A 26,239-nucleotide genomic window follows, 5' to 3' on the forward strand; every position below is an offset into this window, starting at 1 on the left:
ATCTTGGAGTCACCATGGCTTGTTTTCTGAAAACGTCCACTCAATGTGCAGCAGCCGTAAAAGGGTAACAGTATGTTAGGAAAGGGATAGAAAATAAGACAGAAAATATCATAATGCCCCTGTATAAATCCGTGGTGCGCCCACACTTTGAATACTGTGTGAAGTTCTAGTCGCCCCATCTCAAGAAGGAGATAGTGGAACTTGAAACAGTTCAGAGAAGGGCATTGTAGTGGGCTGGTCACCCCGTTCCAGCCCTGAGAGGGTTAAAAGCCAGCCCTGGGAGAGGGCTGGGGCTGAGAGCCAATAGGAAAAGGCTGTGAGGCAGCCAATCAGGGCCAAGCTGGGCCCTATAAAAGAGCTGCAGGGCCAGACGAAGGGGAGTCTCACTCCAGCCTTGGAGTGGGAAGGGCTAGCTGCCTGGGAGCACAGGGTACCTGAAGCAGAGCAGTGCTGGGGAAGGGCAAGAGGAGCTGGGGAGCTCCAGCCTGGCAACTCCCCAGGCTGAGGCCTTGTTAAGGCCTAAGGAGGTACTGGGGCTGCAGAGGTGCAGCCTGGGGATAGGCAGAGACAGCTGGTCCAACCCCCTTGCCAATGGTGAGTGGCCATGACAGACTGCCGTCTGCCCCAGGGAAAGGGGGCTAGATGACGACTGGCAGTAGCCACGGAGGCAAGGTGGGCAGAGAGGGTTGGGGGTTCCCCTGGGAGGGGAGACCCAGAGTGTGGGGACTGCCGTGGGGCAGAACCCCAGGGTAAGGGGCACCGAGGTCTGGGAGGGACACAGAGGCCTGAGACAGGTGAGACACTGGCCAGCAGGAGGTGCTCCGAGGCTGGAAAGAGCTAATTCCCGGACTGACCAGCAGGAGGCACCGCACCAGTGAGTGAGCAATCTGCTACAGACATCAAAGATGATCAAGGGCATCAACCTGTTTCCGTACGAGGAGAGGCTAAAAAGATTAGGGCTGCTCAGCTTAGAAAAGAGATGACGAAGGGAGGATATGATCGAGGTCTATAAAACCATGAATGGTGTGAAAATCATGAATAGAGAAGTGTTATTTACCCTTTCCTACCACACAAACACCAGGTGTCCACCTGGTGAAATTAATAGGCAGCAGTATTAATACAAACAAGAGGAAATACTTTTTCACACAGTGCACACTGAACCCGTGGAACTCATTGCCAGGGGATATTGTGGCGGCCAAAAGTAAACTGGGTCCCAAAAAAGAACTGGGTAAGTCCCTGGAGAATAGGTCGATCGATGGCTATTAGCCAAGGTGGGCAGGGATGCAACCCCATGCTTGGGGTGACCCTACGCCTCTGACTGCCAGAAGCCAGGAGAGGCAGATGGGGTGACTCTCTCCAAAACTGTCCTGTTTGATACACTCCTCCTGACGCTCTGGTACTGGCTGGTGTCAGGCACAGGATACTGAGCTACATGGACCATTGGTCTGACCCAAATTGGCCGTAGCTCCATTGGAGCCAATGGGGCCTGATCCCCTCCCCGCTATGTATCTGAATTGATTCACTGAGCTCCCCAGGGCAGTGCCAGTTTACACTAGCTGAGGGTTTGGCCCATCGCACGTCAGAGAAGACTCGGTTGCTACCTGCTGCTAACCACATTCCTGTTCCATTGAGGGAAGCGTGTCCTCTTACTTGACATGGCTCTTTCTCATGGTTTCACGCCACCCTTTGGTGTGTTCAGTATAAAGGGGATGTGAGGGGACAGGAAAAGGGACGTGCAGATTTGAACTGACCGTTCTTGGTCGATCCCTCCCATCCCTCGGAGACATGAATCGGCGCAGCGGAAAACTCAGCGAGGCGAGAAATAACCCAGGCTCTGCGGTGGAAGGACACAATTTAATGGGAAGGCCACTGGGTGATGTAGAGGCTGAAGTAAAGAGCCCTTTAAGGGTGGGGCAGTCTGATATCAGTGCCCCACTGATGCTAAACACAGCTGCGTGTCATGTTTAGGAATGGGTTAGTATCTCTTTAAATAGTTTGTGAACCCTCTAATGACGCCCACCGTGTTGTACCCTTTTATTGACCCCTGTTACTGTAACGTCCGTGCACCTTCTAGCTTGTGCCACACTTACCCTCACAACGCCCCTGGGAGGCAGGGAAGTGCTGGTCATCCCACTTTATAGCTGGGGAACAAAGACCAAAATGAACGGCCAGATTTTTAAAGGTATTTAAGCACTCACAACTGCAGATAGGGCCCCCAGTGGCATTTTGAAAGCATGCAGGGCCCTGGTTCACAGAGGAACTTCGGCATTGCAGTGTTGAGCGTCATAACGCCTGTGTGTGCCTGGGGCCAGCTTAGGGGGGGCTCAGGATGTCTGGAACTGGGGTGAATAGGAGGGGGTGGAGCATCAGCAAATGAGGTACAGAGGCCCCAAATTTATTTTGATGGGCCTGTCACCTTAGAACCTTTGTGAACTCCACCCCTAGGGGCTACTGGGGACGTTTTCTGGTCTGTGATATATGGGATGTCAGACTAGATCAGAGGGCTCCAAACTGTGGGGCATGCCCCGCCCAGGGGGGCGCAGAGGAATGTCCAGGGGGATGTGGCGGGGCCCGGGCCAGCCCCCATGGGGAGGGCAGGGAGGGAGCAACACCTGGCCCCACTCTGCCCCCAGCTCCACTTTGGTCCCGCCCCCGGGCTTAGCTGCAGCCCCAGTTCCACTCCCGGCCCCCGTTCCTGGCTCCCCGCTCTCGGCCACGGCTCGGCCGCCGGTCCCCAGCCCCCGCTCTCGGCCACCAGCCCCAGCTGCGGCTTTGCTCCCGGCCCCGGACCAGCCGCGACTCTGCTCCCAGCCCGGGTGAGGGCCCAGACACATTCCATTACTGGTAACGGGGGGAGGGCATGAGAGGAAAAGTTTGGGTACCACTGGACTCAATGATCACAATGGTCCCTTCCGGCCTTGGAATGTATGAATCAGCTGCTTTTTATGCCATGCTCAATGACGTAGCTAGTGCATCACTTCAACATCAGAGTGTCTGTGGCAGCTGCTAGCACCCCCCCGCCCCAGCACCAAAGATGATGATAGATGCCTAGTGGGGTGGGGTTCACGAAGGTACCGAGGAGAGATGAACGTGAAAACTAGTCATGAGAGAACTGGATTTGAACTGTTCTGGGGCCAAACAGCTCACTGGAAGAGAGGTCAGATAAAGGTGTGCTTCCACACATGGATTATTTGTAACAGCTACCAGGTTTCAGCCCACGACTAACCAGAAGTACACATTTCTGTAGCCACCGGGCCACGATGCAGCCTCGGATCGCATTCTAGTTCTAGTTCGAAACCCCCTGACTAAACTCATCTGGGATGCTGATCTTGCTCTGGAATGTGGGTGACTCCTAATAGCAACAATGATGTTCCGCTTAATGAAGTTTCAGAAGTGGTGTGATGAAGCAAACGGCTAGCCAGCACGGAAAGGGTAAAGGAGAGTCTTTGGGCCCAGCTAGCCCTGGTCTGTTATACCTGCAGCCAATGCCAGGCCTGGAGAGGGGAGAAAAGGAGGGAGCCTGGCCCATCTCAGGGCTGGCTGGTGAAGCGGCAGGAGCTGGCTGCCTCCCTACCTGAGGGGAAGGAGCACTCGCCTGCCGACTATGGCCGCCAACAAGGAATAAGCACCGTCTCCCCAGTCGAGGGAGACTGTGAAGGGGACCTAAGAGCCTCCAGTTACTGAGGGAGCGAACCCCAGAGACACTGTGGGGCTTGCCCTCACCAACGTGCGGCTGCCCTGCCCAAAGGAGCCTGAAGGACCTCAAAAAGGTCCCGCCCAAGACCGAAGAGGGGATCCAATGCGAAGCAACCCACCCAGCAAACAGGACAAGAGGGGCCACGCCCCAAACTGAACAGACATTGGTAGCAAGTAGCCCAGGGCAGCAGATTTTGACTCTCTACTGAGAGGGCCTTGCTGTGCACAGGGGCCTGAGATGGGACACCATGGCGAGGGTGGGCCCGGGTCCCCCTATACCTCCCCTGGCCTTAAATACTGAGGCTCCTCAACCAATCCGGGGGGCTGAGAGCCACAAGCCCTAACCACTAGGCCACCTGACTCTCCAAGCCGGCTGTTACACATAGGTGCCATAAATAAATCCAACAGAAAGTCGGCTGCTGACAGAAGAAGAAGAAGTGATACTTGCAGTCAAAACAGTCACGAAATGATAAAGGATCTGGCCTTGCTAGTATTTCATCAGAACTGCTAAAGAGGGGAGGTCCGGATTTCATTCACTGCCTTCACAGAACCATCTAAAATGTTTGGGCAACATGTCGCTTTCCAGAAAATTGGGAAAAGGACGGCATTATCCCTTTTTTACAAACGGGAGTGTGACCAAATTGCTCAAATCACATCACGCTGCTGTCAGTCCCAGCGAAGGTGTTTATGATCATACTCCTGAACCGACTGAAATATTGGCTCATCCCTAAAATGAACGACAATCAGTGTGGCTTCACTACAGGTTGACTTGCAATCCATGCTATATAGGCCTTGTGGAATATTATTAAAAATGACTAGAGCTACAAAGGGAAATTAGCACCACATTTATAGACTCTTGTACCAGTGCTTTGATTGGCACTGTGGTTACTGTTACATCAGTATGGGGCACCTGACAATTTAGTGTCCCTAGTGAGGAATTTTACTGGGGTACCTTTAAGTTGTGTGAGTGTCAACGGTTGTATTACAGACTGATTTTCCGTAGAATCAGGAGTACACCAGGGATGCATTCTCTTGCCTACATTATTTCACGTTCTAATAGATTATCTGATGACAAAGTTGATGGATGCCAAAGTAGGAGATGTGAAATATGAAGATTAATCATTAAAGGATTTTGAGTATTCAGAGGCTATTGCCTTATTTGGAGAGACAACAGCTAATGGTGGAAGAGCTGCAGACTGTATGGGACATAAACTCAATGGTGATCAAACTAAAGGTATGCCCGCCTCCTAGAAATGGAAATGGACGACCTGCCAACACTGCAGCTAGATTGCAATGATATCAAATGGGTGAATAGCTTTATTTCTCTAGAAAAAAAAGGAGGAGTACTTGTGACACCTTAGAGACCAACACATTTATTTGAGCATAAGCTTTCGTGGGCTACAGCCCACTTCATTGGATGCATGCAGTGGAAAATACAGTAGGAAGATATATATACAGAGAGAACATGAAACAATGGGTGTTGCCTTACCAACTCTAACGAGAGTAATCAATTAAGGTGGGTTATTATCAGCAGGATAGGTTCCGGGGTTAGTGTTTTTGTTGTAAGCAACAGAGAGTCCTGTGGCACCTTTAAGACTAACAGATGTGTTGGAGCATAAGCTTTCGTGGGTGAATACCCACTTCGTCAGACACGTATGACGAAGTGGGTATTCACCCACGAAAGCTTATGCTCCGACACATCTGTTAGTCTTAAAGGTGCCACAGGACTCTCTGTTGCTTTTTACAGATCCAGACTAACACGGCTACCCCTCTGATACCTGTTTTTGTTGTGTGGTGTGTGGTTGCTGGTGAGTATTTGCTTCAGGTTGGGGGGCTGTCTGTAAGCGAGGTAGTCCCTCGGTAGTCAGTTGGCACTGAGTCCTGCATCGATGGACCTTCAGTATCTTCAAAGGCCCCTGTTTGGGTGGCGGGATAGCTGTGTGATAACTCAGGGGAACATTCAATACAGTGGCGATGACAACCCGGTTCGATGGAGCAGAAACATGGCTGTTAAAAACAACTGAGGAGAGAGAATGAAACAGTTTTCAATGTCAAAAATTACGGCGTATTCTTAACATCCGTTGGCTTGATTTTTGTCACAAATGAGGAGATACTTGGACATTTGTAGCTTACACTGGTTGAGAATAAGACAGTTGCAATGGTGGGATCGTGTCCACCATGCAAAAGGTATGCATCTACAGAAGGTTTATGGAGTGGAGGTTGAAGGAAATAGACCATGTGGTTGGCCATGAATGAGGTTGGAAGACACAATTTTGAGGGCTGTAAGAAGGCTAAAGCCTCCCGTACTGACTCTTGACGAAAGAAGGAGACTTGCAAGTGGCCATTAATCTAGAATGAACTTCCATCTCAGCACCATGGCTACATTAATAGTCATCTGAGTCTGGACTCTGCTTCTGCAGCACCCGGCACAACGGGGCCCTGATCTCAGCTGGGGCAGGGCCTGTCTCTCCCTGTGTGTCTGTGCAGCGCCCGGCACAACGGGGCCCTGATCTCAGCTGGGACAGGGACTGTCTCTCGCTGTGTGTCTGTGCAGCGCCCGGCACAACGGGGCCCTGATCTCAGCTGGGGCAGGGCCTGTCTCTCCCTGTGTGTCTGTGCAGCGCCCGGCACAACGGGGCCCTGATCTCAGCTGGGACAGGGACTGTCTCTCGCTGTGTGTCTGTGCAGCGCCCGGCACAACAGGGCCCTGATCTCAGCTGGGGCAGGGACTGTCTCTCCCTGTGTGTCTGTGCAGCGCCCGGCACAACGGGGCCCTGATCTCAGCTGGGGCAGGGACTGTCTCTCCCTGTGTGTCTGTGCAGCGCCCGGCACAACGGGGCCTGATCTCAGCTGGGGCAGGGCCTGTCTCTCGCTGTGTGTCTGTGCAGCGCCCGGCACAACGGGGCCCTGATCTCAGCTGGGGCAGGGCCTGTCTCTCCCTGTGTGTCTGTGCAGCGCCTGGCACAACGGGGCCCTGATCTCAGCTGGGGCAGGGCCTGTCTCTCGCTGTGTGTCTGTGCAGCGCCCGGCACAACGGATCCCTGATCTCAGCTGGGGCAGGGATTGTCTCTCGCTGTGTGTGAAGGGGGTTGTTTAAGTGGGCAAAAGTGGAAGGTTTTCTTTGGCAGGACACAAAATTAAGTGTGGACACAGGCTGTGCCAACAGAAGGAAAGTTTTGCCAGATAAACTTTTTAGGGTAGACCATGCCAAAGAAGGACATTTAAATCTGCAGAGATGCCTGGATGGAAGCAGAAATCTGTGGAGATAGAGGGAGAGAAAATGTGCAGGGACAGGTGAATAAAGCCGCAAGGGTGGCTAGAAAGACATCTGTTGAGGTGGCTGGATGGAAGGATGGAAACAGAGACAATTGCAGAGATGGGTGGATGGATCCATGTGGGGTCAGGCTGGGTGGATGGATGGAGCTCGGCAGGGTTGGACACGCAGAGCTGCCTGGTGTGTTTTCTCCTACAAGGAAGGAGTGAGGTCTCAATGCCCTGTTGTGCTTGAGGAGCTACCAGTGTCACTCTTCTGCCGGGGGAAGTTGGCAGCAACAAGGGCTGGGCTCAATATCTAGCAGTTCTTCGTAACCCTACAAAACAGAATCAGCTCCAGCCCCCACCCAGTATTCTGCAAAAACTTACCACACCCCCGGGTGCCTCCAGAAGGAAGAACTTCCCCTTTCCCAAGCACAGAGTCTGTGTAGACGAAATGAGAACGTTTATGAAAAGGGAACCAAGCGTTCGTTTCGAAAAACACGGCAACCGCATGCCAAGACCTGCCACTATAAGCAAACTGCCCACCCCAGAGTACGCTGGGCAGTGGCCTTCGCCTCAGTGGCTCACCTGGCAGCGTGAGAGCCAGACTCACAGATGATCCTTTAATGTGCCGCTCCCCTCTCCCTCCATCGCATCCCACTCTCAGTCGCTGGCCTTGGCCAGGGAAGGCCCAGAGTTCAGACAGGGCCACCTCCCTCCCCCACCTCCCGCTGCTGCAAACGGACTCACAGTTGCCCTGTTCACTCCGCATTAGCTGCCCGCTGCTGGGCCACTGTTCACTCCACCGCCCCCAGCCGCTGTGACATCATCAACCTCGGGGCCGTGGCTTTCTCCACTGCCGCCCGCCGCTCTACGGCACTCTCTGCGATGCCATGGCTTGAGTCCCACTGCTTCACCCGGCTCTCGGTGATCTCAGTGGTTAGCCGGGTACCTCACCATTCGTGCAGGCTGGGCCGTGCCTTTCACTGCCCCACAGCAGGTCTAAGGCTTAGCACCTCGACCTGGTTATCGGTGATTTCAGCGCCAACGAGCACTGAACGCGACCCAAGAGTCTCCACTGAGTCTTATCCGCGCTGTCCTTAAACAGTGGGGAGGGGACGGGTCAAAGGGCATCAAGGACTCTTAGGCCAGGTCTACACTGCAGACCTACATCGGCATAAGCACCGGCTTCATGGGTGCTCCAGCCATGGAGAACCCATGGAGAAAAATTAGCGGGTGATTAGCACCCACAGGCAGCCAAGCTCCCCTCTCTCCCCCACACTCCTGCCTGCCGGCAGCCCCTGCCAATCAACTTCTCCCCTCCCTCCCCATGCCTCCTGCATGCCACAGAACAGCTGTTCTGGTGTGAAGGCCACGCGGGGAGGGAGGGGAGGAGCGGGGACGGGGCGCGCTTGGAGGAGGGGCAGAAAGAGGTGGGGAAGAGGCAGTGCAGGGATGGAGCCTTGGGAGAAGGGCTGGAGTTGGGGGTGGGTGTTGGGAGTGGGGAGGGGGCAGGGCTTGGGGCTGAGCAGGGGTTGAGCACCTTGGGGCAGTGCTTCTATATCGTGATGCCAACTTTTCCCAACCTAGCGCTAAAAATTTCCCAAATCTGGTGAAAAATTCCCAGATAAAGTTTTTTCCAGTGCTTCTCTATCCTGGGAAATTTTCCCAAACCTGGGAATTTGTGAGTAAAGTGTTTCAACTTGGGAAATTGGGAATTTTCATTCAAAACATTTTACTCAAAAATTCCCAGATTTGGGGAAATTTCCCAGGATAGAGAAGCACTGCCCTGGGGGGAAATTAGAAGCGGGCACCTGTGTATATGGGTATCACTAATGGGTGTAAAAAATCCCCTCCCCCACAAGCAATGTACTCCCCCCGCCCGGGTAGACAGCACTATGTCAAAGAGAGAATTTATCCTTCTGACTCTCACCGATTTGAGAGCTCTTTGGCATAGAAGTATTTTCATTAAAGCACTACAGCCAGACTGGTATATATAAACACAAGCCCTTCCACAAAGCCCCACGCCCCCTCTCTCTCTGCTGTCACTGGGATTTGCCGTTCCTATCCCCGGCTTAGCGAGGTCTAGCTGAGGGTGACCGCCTCACTCTGGGCAGACTAAGCACAGTTCTGCTGCCCTTTACTCACACAAGCAGGAAAACCACCTGTCATTACCCCTGCACTCAACACTAAAGGGGTTTGTAACCCAGCACCAGCCAGAATTGATCACTTTGGGACACAGCTGCGTCTGCCGAATACCTGGGCAGAGTGGGTGTGTCTATGCAAATACCATCCGGTGCTGAGCTCTTCCCCCCCCAGCTCATCGCTAGATGTCAGGGGAGAGCTCGTTCAGACCGGGGAAATCCCCCAGGCCCTGTCGAATGACCCTGTCCCTCAGCTGCTCGCTCACTCCAGGCACAGCCTGTAACTCTCGGCGGTGGGGGGCTGGGAGTGGGGGTCAGGGCGGCTCTGCAGAGGCGATTCAGCCAGAGAACACAAGTCACTTAGTGGCAGGTAACCTCTGGCTTCCCAGGGACTGCCAGGCTTCCCAGTATCCTGCCTCTGCCGGTGGCCAGCGCCAGCTGATTCCGAGGACGGGGCCGTAACCCTGCAGCTATGGGGTCATCTCCCCTGGGGAAAGTTCTCTCTGAGCTCGCGGGGCACCTCAGGGAGTTAAGAGAGCCCGGCTATTGCCAACGCTCAGCACACTCTGCATCGCTTTTAGGGGTGTGAACGGGCACAGCACGGACGCACGCTGCCCCCTACTGCCGGGAGAGGGGAACTTTCCAGGTTGATTTCTACCAGCCGGGCTTCTGTTCGCATTAGTGAAGGCAGGTCGAAGTTGCCCTTAGTGCTGAGCCTGGGGCAGCTCTTAGAGCCTGCTGGACTTCATTCCACAGCCCGTCCAGCCCCCAAGGGTGCGTCTACACTGCAAAAAAACCCAAATGTGCGGTAGCAAGTCTCCAGCTCACACTACAGGGCTAAAAATCGCTGTGCAGACATTCCCGCTGGGACTGGAGCTCAGGGTCTAAGAGCCGCCCCCCAGCTGGGTTTCAGCACTTGAGCGGGAACATCTACGTGGCTATTTTTTAGCCCTGTAGCACAAGTCCCGCAAACCTGAGTCTGGAGGCCCAGGTTCTGAGACTCACGTAGGGTGACCAGACAGCAAGTGTGAAAAATCGGGACGGGGTGGTGGGTAATAGGAGCCTATATAAGAAAAAGACCCCAAAATCGGGACTGCCCCTATAAAATCAGGACATCTCACGGGTGCAGGTTTTGCGGGGTTTTTTGCACTGCAAACGTACCCCAAGAAACCTCTGTCTTCTGCACAATGAGATGCAGCTAAAGCTGGGCAAATAACGGATTTCTTCAGGTACGCTGTTCAGTCTGAAAAATAATACCAACATTTATTTTGGGTTGAACCGAACAATGAAACTCTTTGAAAGTTTTGGTGAATCAAAAAATTGAAAAAAAAATTAATCTGGGGTCGAATTAAACATTTTGTTGGATCCAAAATGAACCGTGGTGTTTTTCTTTTGAGCATTTTAAGCATTTGATCAATAAAATGAAAGGAAGTTTTTGAAACTACAAGTCTCTTTGAACCAAAAGAATCAAAACATTTTGTTGAAAAAAGGTCAAAAAATGAAACATTTTGACTGTTTTGGTTTGTTATTTTTACGGAGACAATTTGGCAAAACTGAGATGAATTTGCCAAATATTCTGGTGTCGCTGGATCTGCATTTATCACAGGGGGGAAAAAGCTTTGTGTGAAAAATTTCACCCAGCTATATATACGGAACCTGTGTTTCAGACAGCTCTATTGTGGCAGAGATGTGGTGTTGAGCTTTTAGCTGTCCTGGGCCCAATTTGTTAAGTGCGTTGGGAGATCTTAGGCTTGATGTGATATTCTCTAGGGAGCCAGTGCAGAGAGCAGAGGATGGGAATCCCCATTGCTAAGCAAACATGATGTTGGGCTTTGAAATCTCATTATACTCTCCTGTGGGAGCTGGCTTCATGCTCAGATTGATTGTATTGCTATAGTACAGATGGAAGGTACCCAGAGCACATACTGATGCAGCCAGTAATCAATATAGTCAACCCCAAGTGTTTAAAAATCATGGATCAGGTCCCTGAATAATTAAATTGGCTTCAAAATTATGAGGGGTTTTTAAAAATAAATTGTAGAGGGTACTTTTATTTGACTTATGGTTTCTGAGCATTTAGGGCCCACTCTGGTCATGTTTTCAAGCTGTCCTATGGAACTAAAAAGGCAAGGAATTTGCTTTATAAAAGGAATGCTTAGATTCTTATGTAATCACATGACTCCAGGAGCTGGCGCTTTAAGAAAAGCACCAAATATTGTGAGGCTTGTGATAGAATTGTGAGAGTTGGTAACACTGACAATGATTTAATTTAATCCTTACACATACAACTTTAGCTTGCAGCTAGAGCTAGCAGGAAATCTTTCCTCTCCTGGGGAAAATTCCCATGAAACTGGAGGGAAAAATATTTTTTGTCAAAATGTTCAAGGGGAAAAAAATGATGTTTTGTGAAAAACAGGAAAAAAACACCATGTTTTGTTTTCAGGCTGGCAACAGAAGCCTGCTTTTTATCTGATATTGATTTTCCCCCCCTAAAAAACTGCTGTAAACCAAAAGAAAACAAAATCAGCTGAAAATTGAGGCATGTTCAGGTTTTGGCCCAAATTTGCTCTTCAGTGAAAAGTCAAAACTTTTCAGGGAAACCAGAAAATGTCCATTAAAAAAACCAAAACCCTCATTTAACTGAAAATCTAAATTTCCATCAGAAAATTCTGCTGGTTAAAAGTCAACCTGGCCTAGGGCTGAAGGAAGCACATTGCAAAATACCCTGCCAGAATCAGCTGGGGAAAGCAAGTTAATTAGCAGTGAAATGACTCAACCCCCTCTATGCTGCATCTGCTACCTCTTCAACTTCTCTTCTACCACCAGCTACAGCATCTCATTCTGAGCAACCAACCAGCTGTATGACTCATGAGGTGTTTGTTTGGGGGGAGCAGGAGGTCTGAGCAGAAAAGAGGAGGAGCTGCATGTATCAGTGACTCAGTTATTGGATCATACAGAACACGTGCATTGAACGGGGCTGTCTCTACTTTCATCTCTCTGCAATTAGCTGCCACCCTGACTCAGTGCGTTCTATTCATTTTCTGCGGGAGGAAGTTTGCAGGGGATGGAGTCTCAGAGGATTACAAGTGATTTGCAATGTCACCGGTGGAAGCAGGACAGAGAGCGATGGGCTCAGAGGCCAAAGGACTTTGGGGAGCGTCAGAGATTGGAATCGGAGTTTAAAAGCCTCCCACTGGTGGGATGCCCGGGGGAAGATTCAGCGGGCACTGAAGTAAGAGAATCTCTGTGTGTGTCTTCAGGGCCATGCTCAGGGGTGTCAGAGCGTAGGTCCACACAGTGGGGAGTCCCGTAAGAAGAGGGGTGGGGAAAAGGGGTCCGGCCAAGACAGCACAGTGGCAGCAGCCGGAGTACTGTGTCCAGTTTTGGTCACCGATGTATAGAAAGGATATAGAGAAATTGGAAGGGATCCAGAGGTGAGCGACAAAGATGACCCAAGGGATGGAACGCAAGCCCTCTGAGCAAAGGCTGAAGGAACTGGGTATGGTTAGTTTGGAAAAGATGAGTTAAAGGGGGCATATGACAGCAGTCTTCAAATACTTGAAAGGTTGCCATAAAAAGACGGAGAAAAGTTGCACTGTCTTGCCACAGAGGCAGAACAAGAGGCAATGGGTTCAAACAACAGCATGGCAGGTTTAGATTAAACCTCAGGAAAAACTTCCTAATTGGAAGAAGAGTAGGGCAATGGAACAGACGCCTCGGGAGATGGTGGAAGCTCCTTCACTGGAGTTTTTCAAAAAGAGACTGGAGCCATATGTCTTGGCTGGTTTAGACACAACAAATCCTGCATTTTGGCAGAGGGTTAGAGTGGATGACCCTTGTGGTCCTGTCTAACCCTATGGTTCTATGAACCCAACCCTCTCCTCTGAATGGGTTTGACGCCTCCGGGCTGGAGGGACAGGATCTAGCCAGCAGAGGTCGCTGCATCACTCGGTTCACAGAGCTGCACAATGAGATTGTGCTAGAAAAAACGGAGACAGGGAATGCTGTGGATGGGGTGGGGGCAGCAGTGAGGTGGTGTGGGACAGAGTGGGGCAAATTCACGTGGGGTGGAAGGAGGAGGGTGTGGAAAGGCCCTTGTGAGACCACAGACACAAGTCGGAGCTCTGTCTGGCAGATCGGCCAGGAGCTGCGGGATTGTCCCTGGGAGACGGGACCCTGGAGGGATATGGCACTGGGACAGAGGTGCCCATGGGAACAGTTCCCTTTTCCCCTCTAACCGCCTGCCTTGGGGAGCTGGGGGAGCAGTGGCTGCGTTGATCTTCTGTTATCAGCTGCTGTCCGGGTGCTCAGGGCGTTCGCTCCCCCTATCTCTACCAGCCACAGTAAGGCTCCATCCATCGCTTACTGGGAATGGGTGGGGTTCATGGAGATCCCCCAGGGCTGGAGCCGGGGGCTTCTCTGTACTGCTGGCATCTGAGCTTATGCTGTAGTGAGCTCCCCACTAGGCACACCCTGCTGGGGTGAACGGTTACTAACAGCTGTAGCAGCTGGACCCCACAACTGAGATCAGGGCCCCGTCGTGCCAGGGGCTGCACAGACACACAGCGAGAGACAGTCCCTGCCCCAGCTGAGATCAGGGCCCCGTTGTGCCGGGCGCTGCACAGACACACAGGGAGAGACAGGCCCTGCCCCAGCTGAGATCAGGGCCCATTGTGCCGGGCACTGCACAGACACACAGGGAGAGACAGTCCCTGCCCCAGTTGAGATCAGGGCCCATTGTGCCGGGCGTGGCAGAGACACACAGGGAGAGACAGTCTGTGACCCAGCTGAGATCAGGGCCCCGTTGTGCCGGGCACTGCACAGACACAGGAAGAGGCAATCCTCCCTGCCCGTAGGGTCTGGCAACCTGAGCTGTGGAGACGTTATGACTTGGCCAAGGTCACACCGGGAGTCAGTGGCAGAGTCAGGAATTAAATCTAAATTTTCCAGGTACCATGGCAACGCCTCGAGTGCCGAGCCAGCCTTCTTCACAACATGGCTGCCCCTGGCCAAAACTGCTCAACACATCCAGAGACTTTGTCTTTGTTCTGGGATCAGGGTTGTGCTGGTTTCAAAAAAGGTGCATTTTTAAATCCCTTTAAACTGGTGCCAAACCCAGCCTGACTCCCGGTGTTCCCATGTCAGGGAAATGTAACTAATTGTTCCCCCTTTTTGTAACCAAAGCAAGTGGTGTTAAAAGCCTCCGCATCTTAATTGAGACATGCTCCGTGTCTGCCCCCTCCCCCAGCTAGTCCATCATTCCTCACTAGAATAATTGCTAATGTGGATTTTCATAACATTAATTGTCCCTCTCCTTGTTCCCAGGCTTTAACGAGCAGTGACATAACTCACAACATTAATATTTAAGGCATCATCTCGCTTAGTGCCCAGGCAGATAAGTTCATATCTCAGAGTGATGGTTTCAGGCTGTCTGCAGAGTCAGACAGAAGTCACTTCATTCGTTATACTCGGGGCAGTTCCTATAGGAATTGCCAGACTGGATCAGATCAGATCCAAGATCCATCTAACTCAGTATCCTGCCTCTGGCCAGTAACTGATGCTTCAAAGGCCAATGTAAGTGCAGCAGGAGATGTGGGTTAATCTGCCCCCCATATTAGGTCATACCTTGGCCTCTAATAGTTAGACTGAGCTATGCCCTGAACCAGGAGGTTCCCTGCCACAATTTGTTAGCATGAACTATTGTAACTCTGGGGGCTCTTTTTATGCCTAAAAGGGTCCAATCCTTTTTCAATGTTGCAAAGTTCTAACATCTTCCTGTGGCAATGAGTTCCACAGTCTAATTATGTAAAATTACATGTAACTCAGCCTAGAGCCACTGCAGTCACTTAATCCCAGCTAGTAATCTAGCCTGGACGGAGGAAAACTGGCTAAGTACTCCTTCAGATCAGCTGGGTGTCTGGGATGGAGGTGTGGCCACACCAATTGGAGATCTGGTCCCATTGACTCCAATGGAGCGACACTGACACACAACAGCCTGGATCTGGTGTTTGATGTCCTGTGGCACTCAGTGACCTGTGGGGAGCTAATGAAGTATTTTAGGGAAAAGGGTGAGTGGTCAAAATTTTGTCCTGAGAACCTCTGTGCTAGACCAGGCTGCCTCTAATGCAGTGCCCCTGGATCAGGTTAGCCCTTTTGCCACAGCAGTTGGGAGCTCATTTGTGGCTTTTGGGTTCCCTCTGTTCCGTGGCCTTGTGAGGGTTAATTCCCACATGCAAAAATAACTGGGCTAGTTTAGAGCCAAGGTTGCCAGAGGACCCAGCATAGAATCATCCAACTGGAAGGGACTTTGTGAGGTCACCTAGTCCAGCCCCCTGCACTCAAGGCAGGAATAAGTATTTTCTAGCCCATGGTGTTTGTCTAACCTGCTCTTAAAAATCTCCAGTGCCGGAGATTGCACAACCTCCCTAGGCAATTTGTGCCAGTGCTTAGCAGCATCCCAGCAGGGCCAGCCGGGACAAGCAGGTTCATACAGAGTTAATCACCAACTCTGTCCATTCATCTCTACCCCTTCTCCTCCTCTCCTGCCCCCCTTCCAATGTTACCGCTCTGATTGGCATCTTGAACAACCAATGGGAGAAGGAGTGGGAGGGCTCAGGTGATAAAAGGGGGTGTGTGTGAAATGCTGCAGTGCACCATTGCTCACTGCATGGATTAGATGCAATGCATTTAACTCGCTGCAGCTGCTTGGAATCAGGGTAAGAGGGGTGGGGGGTTAGTGGATTTCTTAAAGGGATGTGGTTGTTGGAGGCAGAAGAGGGAAAACCCCCTTGAAGCCCCCAAGGGTGTGGGGGAAACACCCGAGAAGGGACTGAGGGTGTGACATTCGGGGGGGGAGCGGATCCGAGGGAGGAGAAAAGGTGTGTGCAGGGCGGTGAATTGGCCCAGCCCAGCAAGGGGCAGCGCTCGGCTTGGTGGCGTTTCTCTGTGTCAGGCTGACACTGGGAAGCTGTAGCTGATCGGCTGTAGGATGGCAGGGGTTGGTCTGTGTGGATCAAAGAGCCGGGCGCTGGCAGCACCTTCCAGCATCACCGCCCCCAGCTCAGCTCTGGCCCTGCCCCCGGGGGGTTTGGCAGGATGGCACGTGACTGATGGCCCAGAGGTAAAGAAATGTGTGTGTGTGGGGAGAGGGGGAGCACAGAGCCCTTTAGGTGGGGGGGACATTGTGGGGTGCTGGTATGTGGGGAGGGGGATGCACAGAAGTACTGGCATAGGGGCAGAATGAGGGGACCCCCTTGAGGGGAAATGGGGGCATACAGAACTGCTTCTTTTTTTTTTTTTTTTTTTTTTAATAGCTTGGCTTGGCAGAATTGGATTTTTATTTATTTATATGTGAATTTGATGGATAACGTTGATGCTTATTTTAAAGCTCTCCCCCCCCCCCCCCATTTTTATGCATTTAAAATTTAAGTTGCACAAAATTATGGGTTTTAAGCATTTTCTTCAATTTTTATTTATATTTTCACATTTGTGGGAAAATAAGGGGCGGGTCTGGCAATGAGGGTGGGGGTCAGACAATTAATTACAGTAGTGTTGAGATTCAGAAAGTCGAAGCTTTATAACAAATTGTCAACATCATGTCAAAATACATAAAGTAAATAGTCTGAAATCGAACTCTGATAAATTCTCAGGCAACATGTTTGTTACTTGGCCTAGCTGTACATTTGACTACTATTGATGGAAATATTTTTTCATCCGTTTATGTGCATAAGGTGAAATTGACATTTATTGACATTGGCTGATAAAAAATCTAATCTGTCCAGGCTTTTCTTTATTTATAGTCTTTTATCTTATCCCCCCCCCCCCTTTGTCAGCTCCTCCTCTAAGGAATTCAATCCCTGTCTTTTCAATCTCTTCTCATAGGCGAGTTTTTTTCCAGGCCATTGATGGTTCCTATTACCCTTCCCTGGACCCCCTCTAGTTCTAGACAGGCAAAGTAACAAATATGTTGCCTGCGCATGCATCCTCACGTCTTGTTAGCCTTCTTGACCACAGAGCACAACTCTCTGTTGGGCTGTCTACAATGACATTCAGGGCCTTTTCCTGAGTTCATACCGTTCATTTAGAACCCTGCGTGGTGAAACAGTAGTTTTTAAATGTTTCCCTGCAATGTGCATCACTTTCATTTATCAACAATTAATTAATTTCGCCAGCCCTGTTGCCCATTCACCAAGAATTTCAGGTCTCTGAAATTCTTACAGTCCTCTTTTGTTCCTATTGCTAATAGAATTGGAAGGGACCCCAAAAGGTCATTGAGTCCAGCCCCCTGCCTTCACTAATTTTGCCTTAGATCCCTCAGTGGCCCCCTCAAGGATTGAACTCACAACCCTGGATTTAGCAGGCCAATGCTCAAACCACTGAGCTATTCCTCCTTCTGTCTCTGCCTGCCTACTTTGGCCTCCTCACTGCTCATCCCTCCTTTCTAGATCATTAGTAAATGAATATTAAACAACACAGGGCCTAATATAGAATCTTTAAAGCTCCTGCTGTTAACCTTTTCCCTTGAAGAAAATTGACTGTTTAATTCGACTCTCTGCTTTTGGTCTCCTAGAGACTCTTTGATCCATGACAGTACTTTGTCTCTCACCCCATGACTACTTAACTTCTTCAGTAACCTCTTGTGCAGAACCTTGTCAAAGGCCTTTTGCACATCTAAATCAGCTATGTCAACTGGCTTGCCTTTACCCACTACTTTAATGACATGTTCAAAAAATTCTAAGGTTATTGAGACATGATTTCCGTTGCAGAAACAATAGTGTCTCATGTATCAGAGGGGTAGCCGTGTTAGTCTGAATCTGTAAAAAGCAACAGAGGGTCCTGTGGCACCTTTAAGACTAACAGAAGTATTGGGAGCATAAGCTTTCGTGGGTAAGAACCTCACTTCTTCAGATGCAAGTATTAGGAGCATAAGCTTTCGTGGGTAAGAACCTCACTTCTTCAGATGCAATAGTGTCTCATGAACATGGTATCATGCTCTCCAAAGTAAAGGGCCCAAATCAAAGCTCACTGAAGTCAGCAGGAGTCTTTCTATTGACTTTAATTGGCTTTCAGATCTAAGCCTAAAAGCAGGGCACTCTACCACTTAAGCTCCAGGAGTGACTCCATTAGCTGGCAGCAGTGGTAGGCTGTTATCTTCTATGTGGACCAACCACTAGAGGGGACCTCATACTTGCTGTACTGCTGTGTTACACTCTCTCTCTCTCTCTCCTGGCCCTTGGAGCCTTCCCAGTGGGGAAGGCTGGGTTGTCACCACCTGAGGGAGGTGGGGAAGAGCAAGTAAGAGGAGATGTGGGGACCATGAGGCAAATGAAGATGTGGAGGGGCAGGGAAGCAATGACCATGGATACAATCTTTGGCTGGAAGAATTAAACACAGATAGGGAAGGAGTTGGGTGGGGCCTTGGTCGCCTTGCATAGCTTCTGTTTCCTGCCCTGTGATACATCTCCAATTAGAGGGGAAGGGAACATGACACAATCAACCTGCCTTTGCTCCTGGTAGGTAGAGGCAGGCCAGACTCGATGCTGATTGGCATGGGAAGAGCGGAAGATCAGAGAAGACACAATAGTAAGTAGTTATTTTTGTCCTGGATTCTTTAGTGTGGCTTGTGGAGAAGAAAAATATTGGGGTTTTCTTATGATGGACAAAGGAGGCTTGGTGTACAGAAAAAAATTGCCCCGGCTAAACTAACAGCACGATCGAAAACTCATTTTAGTTAGACCAGTGCAAACCCATATGCGGATGCTCTCTTTTTGGTTGAAAACCAGGCATGTATCGGTTTAGCTTGCATTGGGAAACTTTACATGCTGACTTTGGGTTACTCAGCACCCCCAAACCCAGAACTGTGGAGGAGAAATGCTATTTGGGGGCACCATGTTTTAACCTCATACTGCCCACCCCTCCCTGCAGCCATGTGGGCTCGGGAAAGAAAGAAACTGCTCCATAGGTGCCAACTTCCCCTCTTTCCCGTGGGTGCTCAACCCCCTCTCTGCCCCTAGCCCTGCCCCCACTCCACCCCTTCCATGAGGCCCTGTCCCTGCCCCGCCTCTTCCCACCCCCATTCCAACCCCCTCCTCAAAGTCCCGCCCCAACTCCGCCCCCTCCCTGCCAATATTCCAACTCCTTCCCCAAATCCCCGGCCCCGCCTCCTCCCCTGAGCATGCCACGTTCCCATTCTCCCCCTTCCTCCTGGAGCGTGGTAATGCCAAACAGCTGTTTGGCAGCGGCCAGGCGGGAAGCGCTGGGAGGTAGGCGGAGGAGCGGGGACGCAGCACGCTCAGGTGAGGAGGAGGATGTGGAGCAGGGGGTGAGAGGATCTTGGCTGCCGGTGTGTGCGGATCACCCACTAATTTTTCCCAGTGGGTGCTCCAGCCCCGGAGCACCCACAGAGTCAGCACCTATGGACTGCTCCTCTTGTTTTGGATTTCTCCTGTGTTTGGAGAAGCAGGACTTTAGACATTCCATGTAAATAAACCAGATCGCATCAAACATGCACCAGACTCCATTGCCAATTTCTACTGCCAGCTGCCAATTTCTACTGCAAGCTACAGAACAAAAGACAGCACTTTCCAGCATGTCTCAATTCATGATTAATATCATTTCTTTACTAAGTATCAGAGGGGTAGCCGTGTTAGTCTGAATCTGTAAAAAGCAACAGAGGGTCCTGTGGCACCTTTAAGACTAACAGAAGTATTGGGAGCATAAGCTTTCGTGGGTCAGAACCTCACTTCTTCAGATGCAAGTAATGGAAATCTCCAGAGGCAGGTATAAATCAGTAGGGAGATAACGAGGTTAGTTCAGTCAGGGAGGGTGAGGTGCTCTGCTAGCAATTGAGGTGTGAACACCAAGGGAGGAGAAACTGCTTCTGTAGTTGGATAGCCATTCACAGTCTTTGGTTAATCCTGATCTGATGGTGTCAAATTTGCAAATGAACTGGAGCTCAGCAGTTTTTCTTTGGAGTCTGGTCCTGAAGTTTTTTTGCTGTAATATGGCTACCTTAACATCTGCTATTGTGTGTCCAGGGAGGTTGAAGTGTTCTCCTACAGGTTTTTGTATATTGCCATTCCTGATATCTGACTTGTGTCCATTTATCCTCTTGCGTAGTGACTGTCCAGTTTGGCCAATGTACATAGCAGAGGGGCATTGCTGGCACATGATGGCATATATAACATTGGTGGACGTGCAGGTGAATGAGCCGGTGATGTTGTAGCTGATCTGGTTAGGTCCTGTGATGGTGTTGCTGGTGTAGATATGTGGGCAGAGTTGGCATCGAGGTTTGTTGCATGGGTTGGTTCCTGAGTTAGAGTTGTTATGGTGCGGTGCGTGGTTGCTGGTGAGAATATGCTTAAGGTTGGTGGGTTGTCTGTGGGCGAGGACTGGCCTGCCTCCCAAGGTCTGTGAAAGTGAGGGATCATTGTCCAGGATGGGTTGTAGATCACTGATGATGCGTTGGAGAGGTTTAAGCTGAGGACTGTAGGTGATGGCCAGTGGAGTTCTGTTGGTTTCTTTTTTGGGCCTGTCTTGTAGCAGGAGGCTTCTGGGTACACGTCTGGCTCTGTTGATTTGTTTCTTTATTTCCTTGTGTGGGTATCGTAGTTTTGAGAATGCTTGGTGAAGATCTTGTAGGTGTTGCTCTCTGTCTGAGGGGTTGGAGCAGATGCGATTGTACCTCAGTGCTTGTCAATCTGACCCATGAAAGCTTATGCTCCCAATACTTCTGTTAGTCTTAAAGGTGCCACAGGACCCTCTGTTTCATTTCTTTACTAAGTATCCAGCCCCTTGGTGCTGGAAGCTGGGCAAATGCACAGGGACACATGGACCTTGCCCCAAAGAAACGGTGTGTTCTATGCTTTGTCTGCGGGAGGAATTTTGCAGGGGATGGAGTCTCAGGGGATCGCTAAAATGATAAACCAGCCTTTAAAAAGAAGCGACGCTGGAGCACGAGACTAGTCAGTCTGTGCAGGAACATGGGGAACATGTAAATGGCAAGATGCATCCTCTGGTCACAACAGGCCCTTGGCAAACCATTGCCGCCCTCAGGCGACAGCAGCATAAACGGTGGGTGCGTTCGCTCTCCATGCCGATCGTCGCCCTCCATGTTCCTGTTGTTTTTCAGATTTCAGCCTAAAGTGCATTAAAGATAAATGGCTCCCAATCACCGTTACTGTCATCATCACGGCTTTGGTCGCCACCATCATCGGGCTGGCGGGTGAGTGAAGAGACCTGCCTAACCCGGTCGCTGGCGCTGATTCTCAGTCATGCTCAGCATCCTGTGTGCCGCTCTGGCAGCATAAAGGGGGCTTAACGAGGCAGGATATAGCCCCCCAGGGAATACATCCCCCACACAGGGCCTCCCAGCTGGGCTGGAGCTGGCAAAAGGGCCCTGCTCCTAGCCTACAGCATAGGGGATGGATCGGGGCTTAGCTAGAGGGTAGTGCATTACGGCTGTTCTCTGCTTCTCTGGACTCCTAGGAGGTCACAGGAGCAGAGGGTAAATTACAGCCGTCCTGAGACTGTGAAACCTGTATCTGCGGGGCTTTAGTGCCACAGATCGGGGAATTCTCTCTTCCCTTGTATCAGTGAGTGGCTTATTCCCACTCAGAGACAGTGGGTGTTCCGGGCAATGCATTGTGGGTAATAACTCGAGAGACTCCGTTTTTATTCACCCGAGCTCCAGCTTGTACTTCCATGTGCTCAGAGACTGAATTCCTGGCGCTGCCTCCAAACTCCTCCCTCCAGGTCCCAGGCAGGGATGCTGTCCATCTCTCAACACTTTGTTACCTGCTTGTTTTCAGCCAAGAAGACGCCCCCCTGCCCATGCTACCTGCCCCATGTCACTGCTGCGTGTCCTGATGGCTGGATCGGGTACCAAGGGAAATGCTATTACTTCTCAGAGAGTGAAGGGAGCTGGAGCGCCAGCCAGAACCACTGCTCTTCACTCAACGCCTCCCTGGCAGTGATTGACTCCCTGCCAGACCTGGTAAGAGAGAGACACTCGTCCCAGTTGCGACTCAGGACAGCAATAGGGTTTGCTATGCCAGATCCCCTCCCTACTAGATCAAGGAGAATCCTGGGTTCGAGGTCAGATGGAACAGCTGTGGTAGGAAATTGATCCCACTTCTGGAAATGTTGTGCCCGGGGGGGAGAGGGGGTTCTCAATGATTTCTGTAGAGTACGTCACCGCTTAACAGAAAGTGTCTGGTCAACACCTCACCTCCCACTCCCCCTCCCTTCGTTCTGCAGTCTGCCAGGTTCTTCACTGTGGCAGGTATGTGACTTCATACTGCTACTCTTATCAATCAATTGGTCTCCATGGCCACTGAAGGTAGGAGAAGACGTAATGGGCTCAATCTGCAACACGGGAGATTCAGCTTAGACATTAGGAAAAACTTTCTACGTCTGAGGGTCGTTCAGCTCTGGAACAGGCTTCCAGGGGAGGTTGTGGAATCCCCATCACTGGAGTTTTTTCAGAACAGGTTGGACAAACACCTGTCAGGGACGGTCTAGGTTTACTTGGCCCTGCCTCAGCTCAGGGGGCTGGACTAGAAGGCTCTCAAGGTCCCTTCCAGCCTGATGTCTCTCTGAATCTATGATGATTTATTATTTGTACCACAGTAGTATCTTGAGACCCCAATAAGGGATCAGGGCCCCATTGTGCTAGCTACTCTACATACACACAGCAAAAACATGGTCCTTACCTAACAAAGTTTACAATCTAAGTGCATGGTGACTATTTCCATAGTTATGGTTGTAGGAGACATCACAGGCGCCAACTATGGTTGGTGCCGGTGGGTGCTCGCGCCCCCGGCCACTCCCCAGCTCCACCCCCTCCCTGCCCCTTTTGGTCCCCTCCCCAAATCCCTGGCCAGGCCCTGCCTCCTCCCCCAAGCATGCTGTATTACCCCTTCTCCCTCTTCCTCCCAGGTTTGCTGCGCGAATCAGCTGTTTCGCGGCGGAAGTGCTGGGAGGGAGGGGGGAGAAGCAGGACCTGGCAGCGCACTCAGGGGAGGAGGCGCAGGTGGAGTGGATGTGGAGCTGAGCTGGGGCAGGGGGGCGGGTCAGGGAGCTGCCAGTGGGTGCAGAGCACCCACCAATTTTTCCCCCGTGGGTGATCCAGCCCTGGAGCACCCACGGAGTCGGCGATCCAGCCCTGGAGCACCCACGGAGTCGGCGTGGGAGACGTCACATTCAAAGCCCTGTTTTGCCCTCTTTAGCTACCCCACTCCAAACGAGTAAACTTCTTTGATGGGCTGAAATTTCCTCCTGCTTAGAGTTGGGACAGGTGATCGCTCTAAGAAAACGTTTGAGTTATAGGCAGATGGTAGAGACCCCCAGAGGAGAAGGAGAGGGCTCGGAGAATGAGGTCTCAGAAGGTGAAGGGGGTGTTCGTGCGATCTAGTCTTTCATAAATGTTAAGGCCAGAAGGGACCATGATGACCTCTAGTTTGATCGACTGTAAACCCAGGCTGGGGAACCCCATCCAATGATTCCTGCATCTAGCCCATTACCTAGTTCAAACAGGAATCACACCGGGGCAGTCCTGTGGCCTGTATTACGCAGGCCAAACTAGACGATCACCGCAGTCTCTTCGGGATTTCGAATCGATGAAAACGTCTCTTGCATTAACTAACTTGCGCTTCTTACATTTGGTGTTGCTTTCTCTAGGATTTCATGCTGCGCTATAAAGAGCCCCCTCTCTACTGGATCGGCCTGCGAAGGGACTCCCCTGGCCAGCCCTGGAAATGGACCAACGGGACTGAATTCAATAAGTGGTGCGTCCTTTTCTTTTTCTTGACTTTACAGACCGGGATCTACCCAGCGGTGAGCTGCAGCCGGTTCTTTAGAAGCCGGTGCAGAACCGGTTCCTAAAGGGGCGGGCGGGTGGGCAAATTCCGGTCCGCAGGCCACATCCGGCCCGCAGAACCGTCCTGTCTGGCCCGCCTGAGCTCCCCCGCTCCCCCTCCTCGCAGCTGGAGCCCTGGCCCTTTAAATAGCCCCCAGAGCCCCGCAGCCCTACTCCAGGGCTCTGGTGACAATTTAAAGGGCCTGGGGCTCCAGCTTACTTTCACCTCTGGGTAAGGGGGTGGGGCTGCAAGCTCCAGCGGCTGCCTGGCATCCTTAGACAGCAGCAGGGTAAGGGGACCAGCCAGGGCTGGGAGGAGGGGTTGGATAAGGGGCAGGGAGCGGTTGGAGGGGGCAGAAGTTCCGGGGGTCTGTCAGGGTGGTGGTGGATGGGGTCGGGGCAGTCAGGGGACAGGGAGTGGGACGAGTTGGGTAGGGGGTGGAGTCCTGGGGGGCAGTTAGGGTGGGGGGTCTTGGGAGGGGGTGGTCCGGGGACAAGGAGGGGGGGGTTGATGGGTTGCGGGTTCTGAGGGGGGCAGTTGGGGGCAGGATGTGGGTTGGAGTCGGATGGGGTGGGGGGAGACAGGCAGCGGGAGATGGGGGGGGGGGGGGGTCTTCACTCGCTCCGGGTGAAGGACCTGCCGCCGAAAACCCGGAGAGAGTGAAGACCGCCCTGTCACCGAAGTGACGCCGAGGACCCGGTAGGGAACCGGTTCTTAGGATTTGGGGATCTACCCCTTAGCTCCACACATGCTGATGACACTCACCACAGTGGGGAGTGGTCAGCTACACAGGGCAGGGCAGTTTGAGTCCTGGAGGTGGAACTTTGCATAGCAAACCTGGGCTCTAACTTGCCCCCATGGGAAGTCTGGCTTGTAGCTAGGAGTGGCAGGAGGGGAGGTGACTGGGGTGGGGTTGGACTTGGAGTTTGGGGGGTGCAGAGGAAATAGGACTGGAAGTTTGGGGGGTGCAGACAAAACGAGACTTGGGGGAAATGAAGGGGACTAGGAAAAGGTGTGGGGTGTAGAGGTTAGAGGAGTGGGCAGAGGGCAAGATATAGGGTTGTTTGAGGGGGTCGGAAGAGGAGGGCACGAGAGGAAAAAGGAAAGGGGAAGACAAAGGAAGACGCAGGCGTGCTGCCATGGGTGAATTGAAAAGACCCCATGCATTGAAAGACTTGAGAAACTCTGCAAGTTGAGTGGTGTCCCATGGGTGTCTGTGGTGCCCTTTGTGGCAGCTGGCTTCATTTCCAATCCCCATTCTTGGCAGGTTTCAGATCGGAGGGGACGGGTCTTGTGCCTACCTGAACAATCCTGGTGTCAGCTGCTCCTGGTGCTACTCGGAGAGACGCTTCATCTGCAGCCAGCCAGATGTGTACGCCAGAGGAAATCCAAATGCTACAGGAGAGGGCTCAACGCAGAAACTCACCTAAAAGGATCAGTGCAAATGTCAAACCACGTTTGCTTGCTTGTTTTTAATTCCAAAAAAAGGGGCCTTTTTTCAAAGCCGAAATTTTTTGACAAAACCTGGAAACCAATGAAAATTAATTCCTTTGTTTGGGGGAAAGGGCAGGTTGTGTGTCTGTCTCTCTCTCTCTCTCCCCCTCTTCCCCCCCCCCCCCCATCCATTCCATTTTTCTTGCTTTTCCTTCTCTCTTTTTCCCCCCACTCCCTTCTTATCTCCCCTCACTCCTTGTTGGCTTTTTTCCTTCCAAAAATGGCTGAAATCCTACTTCCTTTTTCTGCAGTTATTGGACATCAACAATTTTTTTTTTTTTTAAAAGCACAACAAATGACAATCGCACTGTTTTGCGAAAAATGAGAACAACGTTGACGTTTTCACAAAATTGCTTTTCCTTTTCCAACCAGCTCCTGCTGCAGCAATTGCACTAAAACGCTCTACCTCTCTGGGTGCTTTAGGACTGAACGTTGTCTTTACAGATCCCTGTTGACAACCCACTGCCTCTGCATGGCCTCAAGGACTAACCCCCTTTAATGCAACACCTTCTCAGCTCTGGTTTTCAACATGCACAAAGCTCTAAGCTAACCCATTGCATCTCCTGCTATCTCTGCCTTTTTCAGAGCTTGTAAACTCCTCCAGACAAGGGGGGATTCCTTCTTTGTATTGCAGTAGTGTCTAAAGACATCCACTCCATTCTGCAAGGTGCTGTACAAACATAACACAGACAGTCCAGACTGCAAATACTTGCATTCCAAGTGCCTTCGACAGTAGTAAGGGGGGCTGGTGCTTTATAATGTTCAATCCTGTTCTGCTTCTGTGTCTCGCTG

The 26,239-nt window shown here is 51.3% G+C and overlaps 1 protein-coding gene across 1 annotated transcript; it reads left to right on the forward strand.

Annotated features, from left to right (window-relative positions):
* Positions 1–15,778: 15,778 nt before the first annotated feature.
* Positions 15,779–25,386, forward strand: LOC135887917 (C-type lectin domain family 2 member D-like). Its single transcript, XM_065415716.1, has 6 exons — positions 15,779–15,811; positions 18,612–18,677; positions 21,226–21,318; positions 21,905–22,089; positions 23,775–23,881; positions 25,221–25,386. Exons 2-6 carry the CDS (start codon positions 18,632–18,634, stop codon positions 25,381–25,383), a joined length of 594 nt encoding a protein of 197 aa, XP_065271788.1. The 5' UTR covers positions 15,779–15,811; positions 18,612–18,631; the 3' UTR covers positions 25,384–25,386.
* The last annotated feature ends 853 nt before the right edge of the window (positions 25,387–26,239 follow it).

Source organism: Emys orbicularis, chromosome 13 (genome assembly GCF_028017835.1).
Source record: "Emys orbicularis isolate rEmyOrb1 chromosome 13, rEmyOrb1.hap1, whole genome shotgun sequence".
In the NCBI taxonomy this organism is placed as follows: domain Eukaryota; kingdom Metazoa; phylum Chordata; order Testudines; family Emydidae; genus Emys; species Emys orbicularis.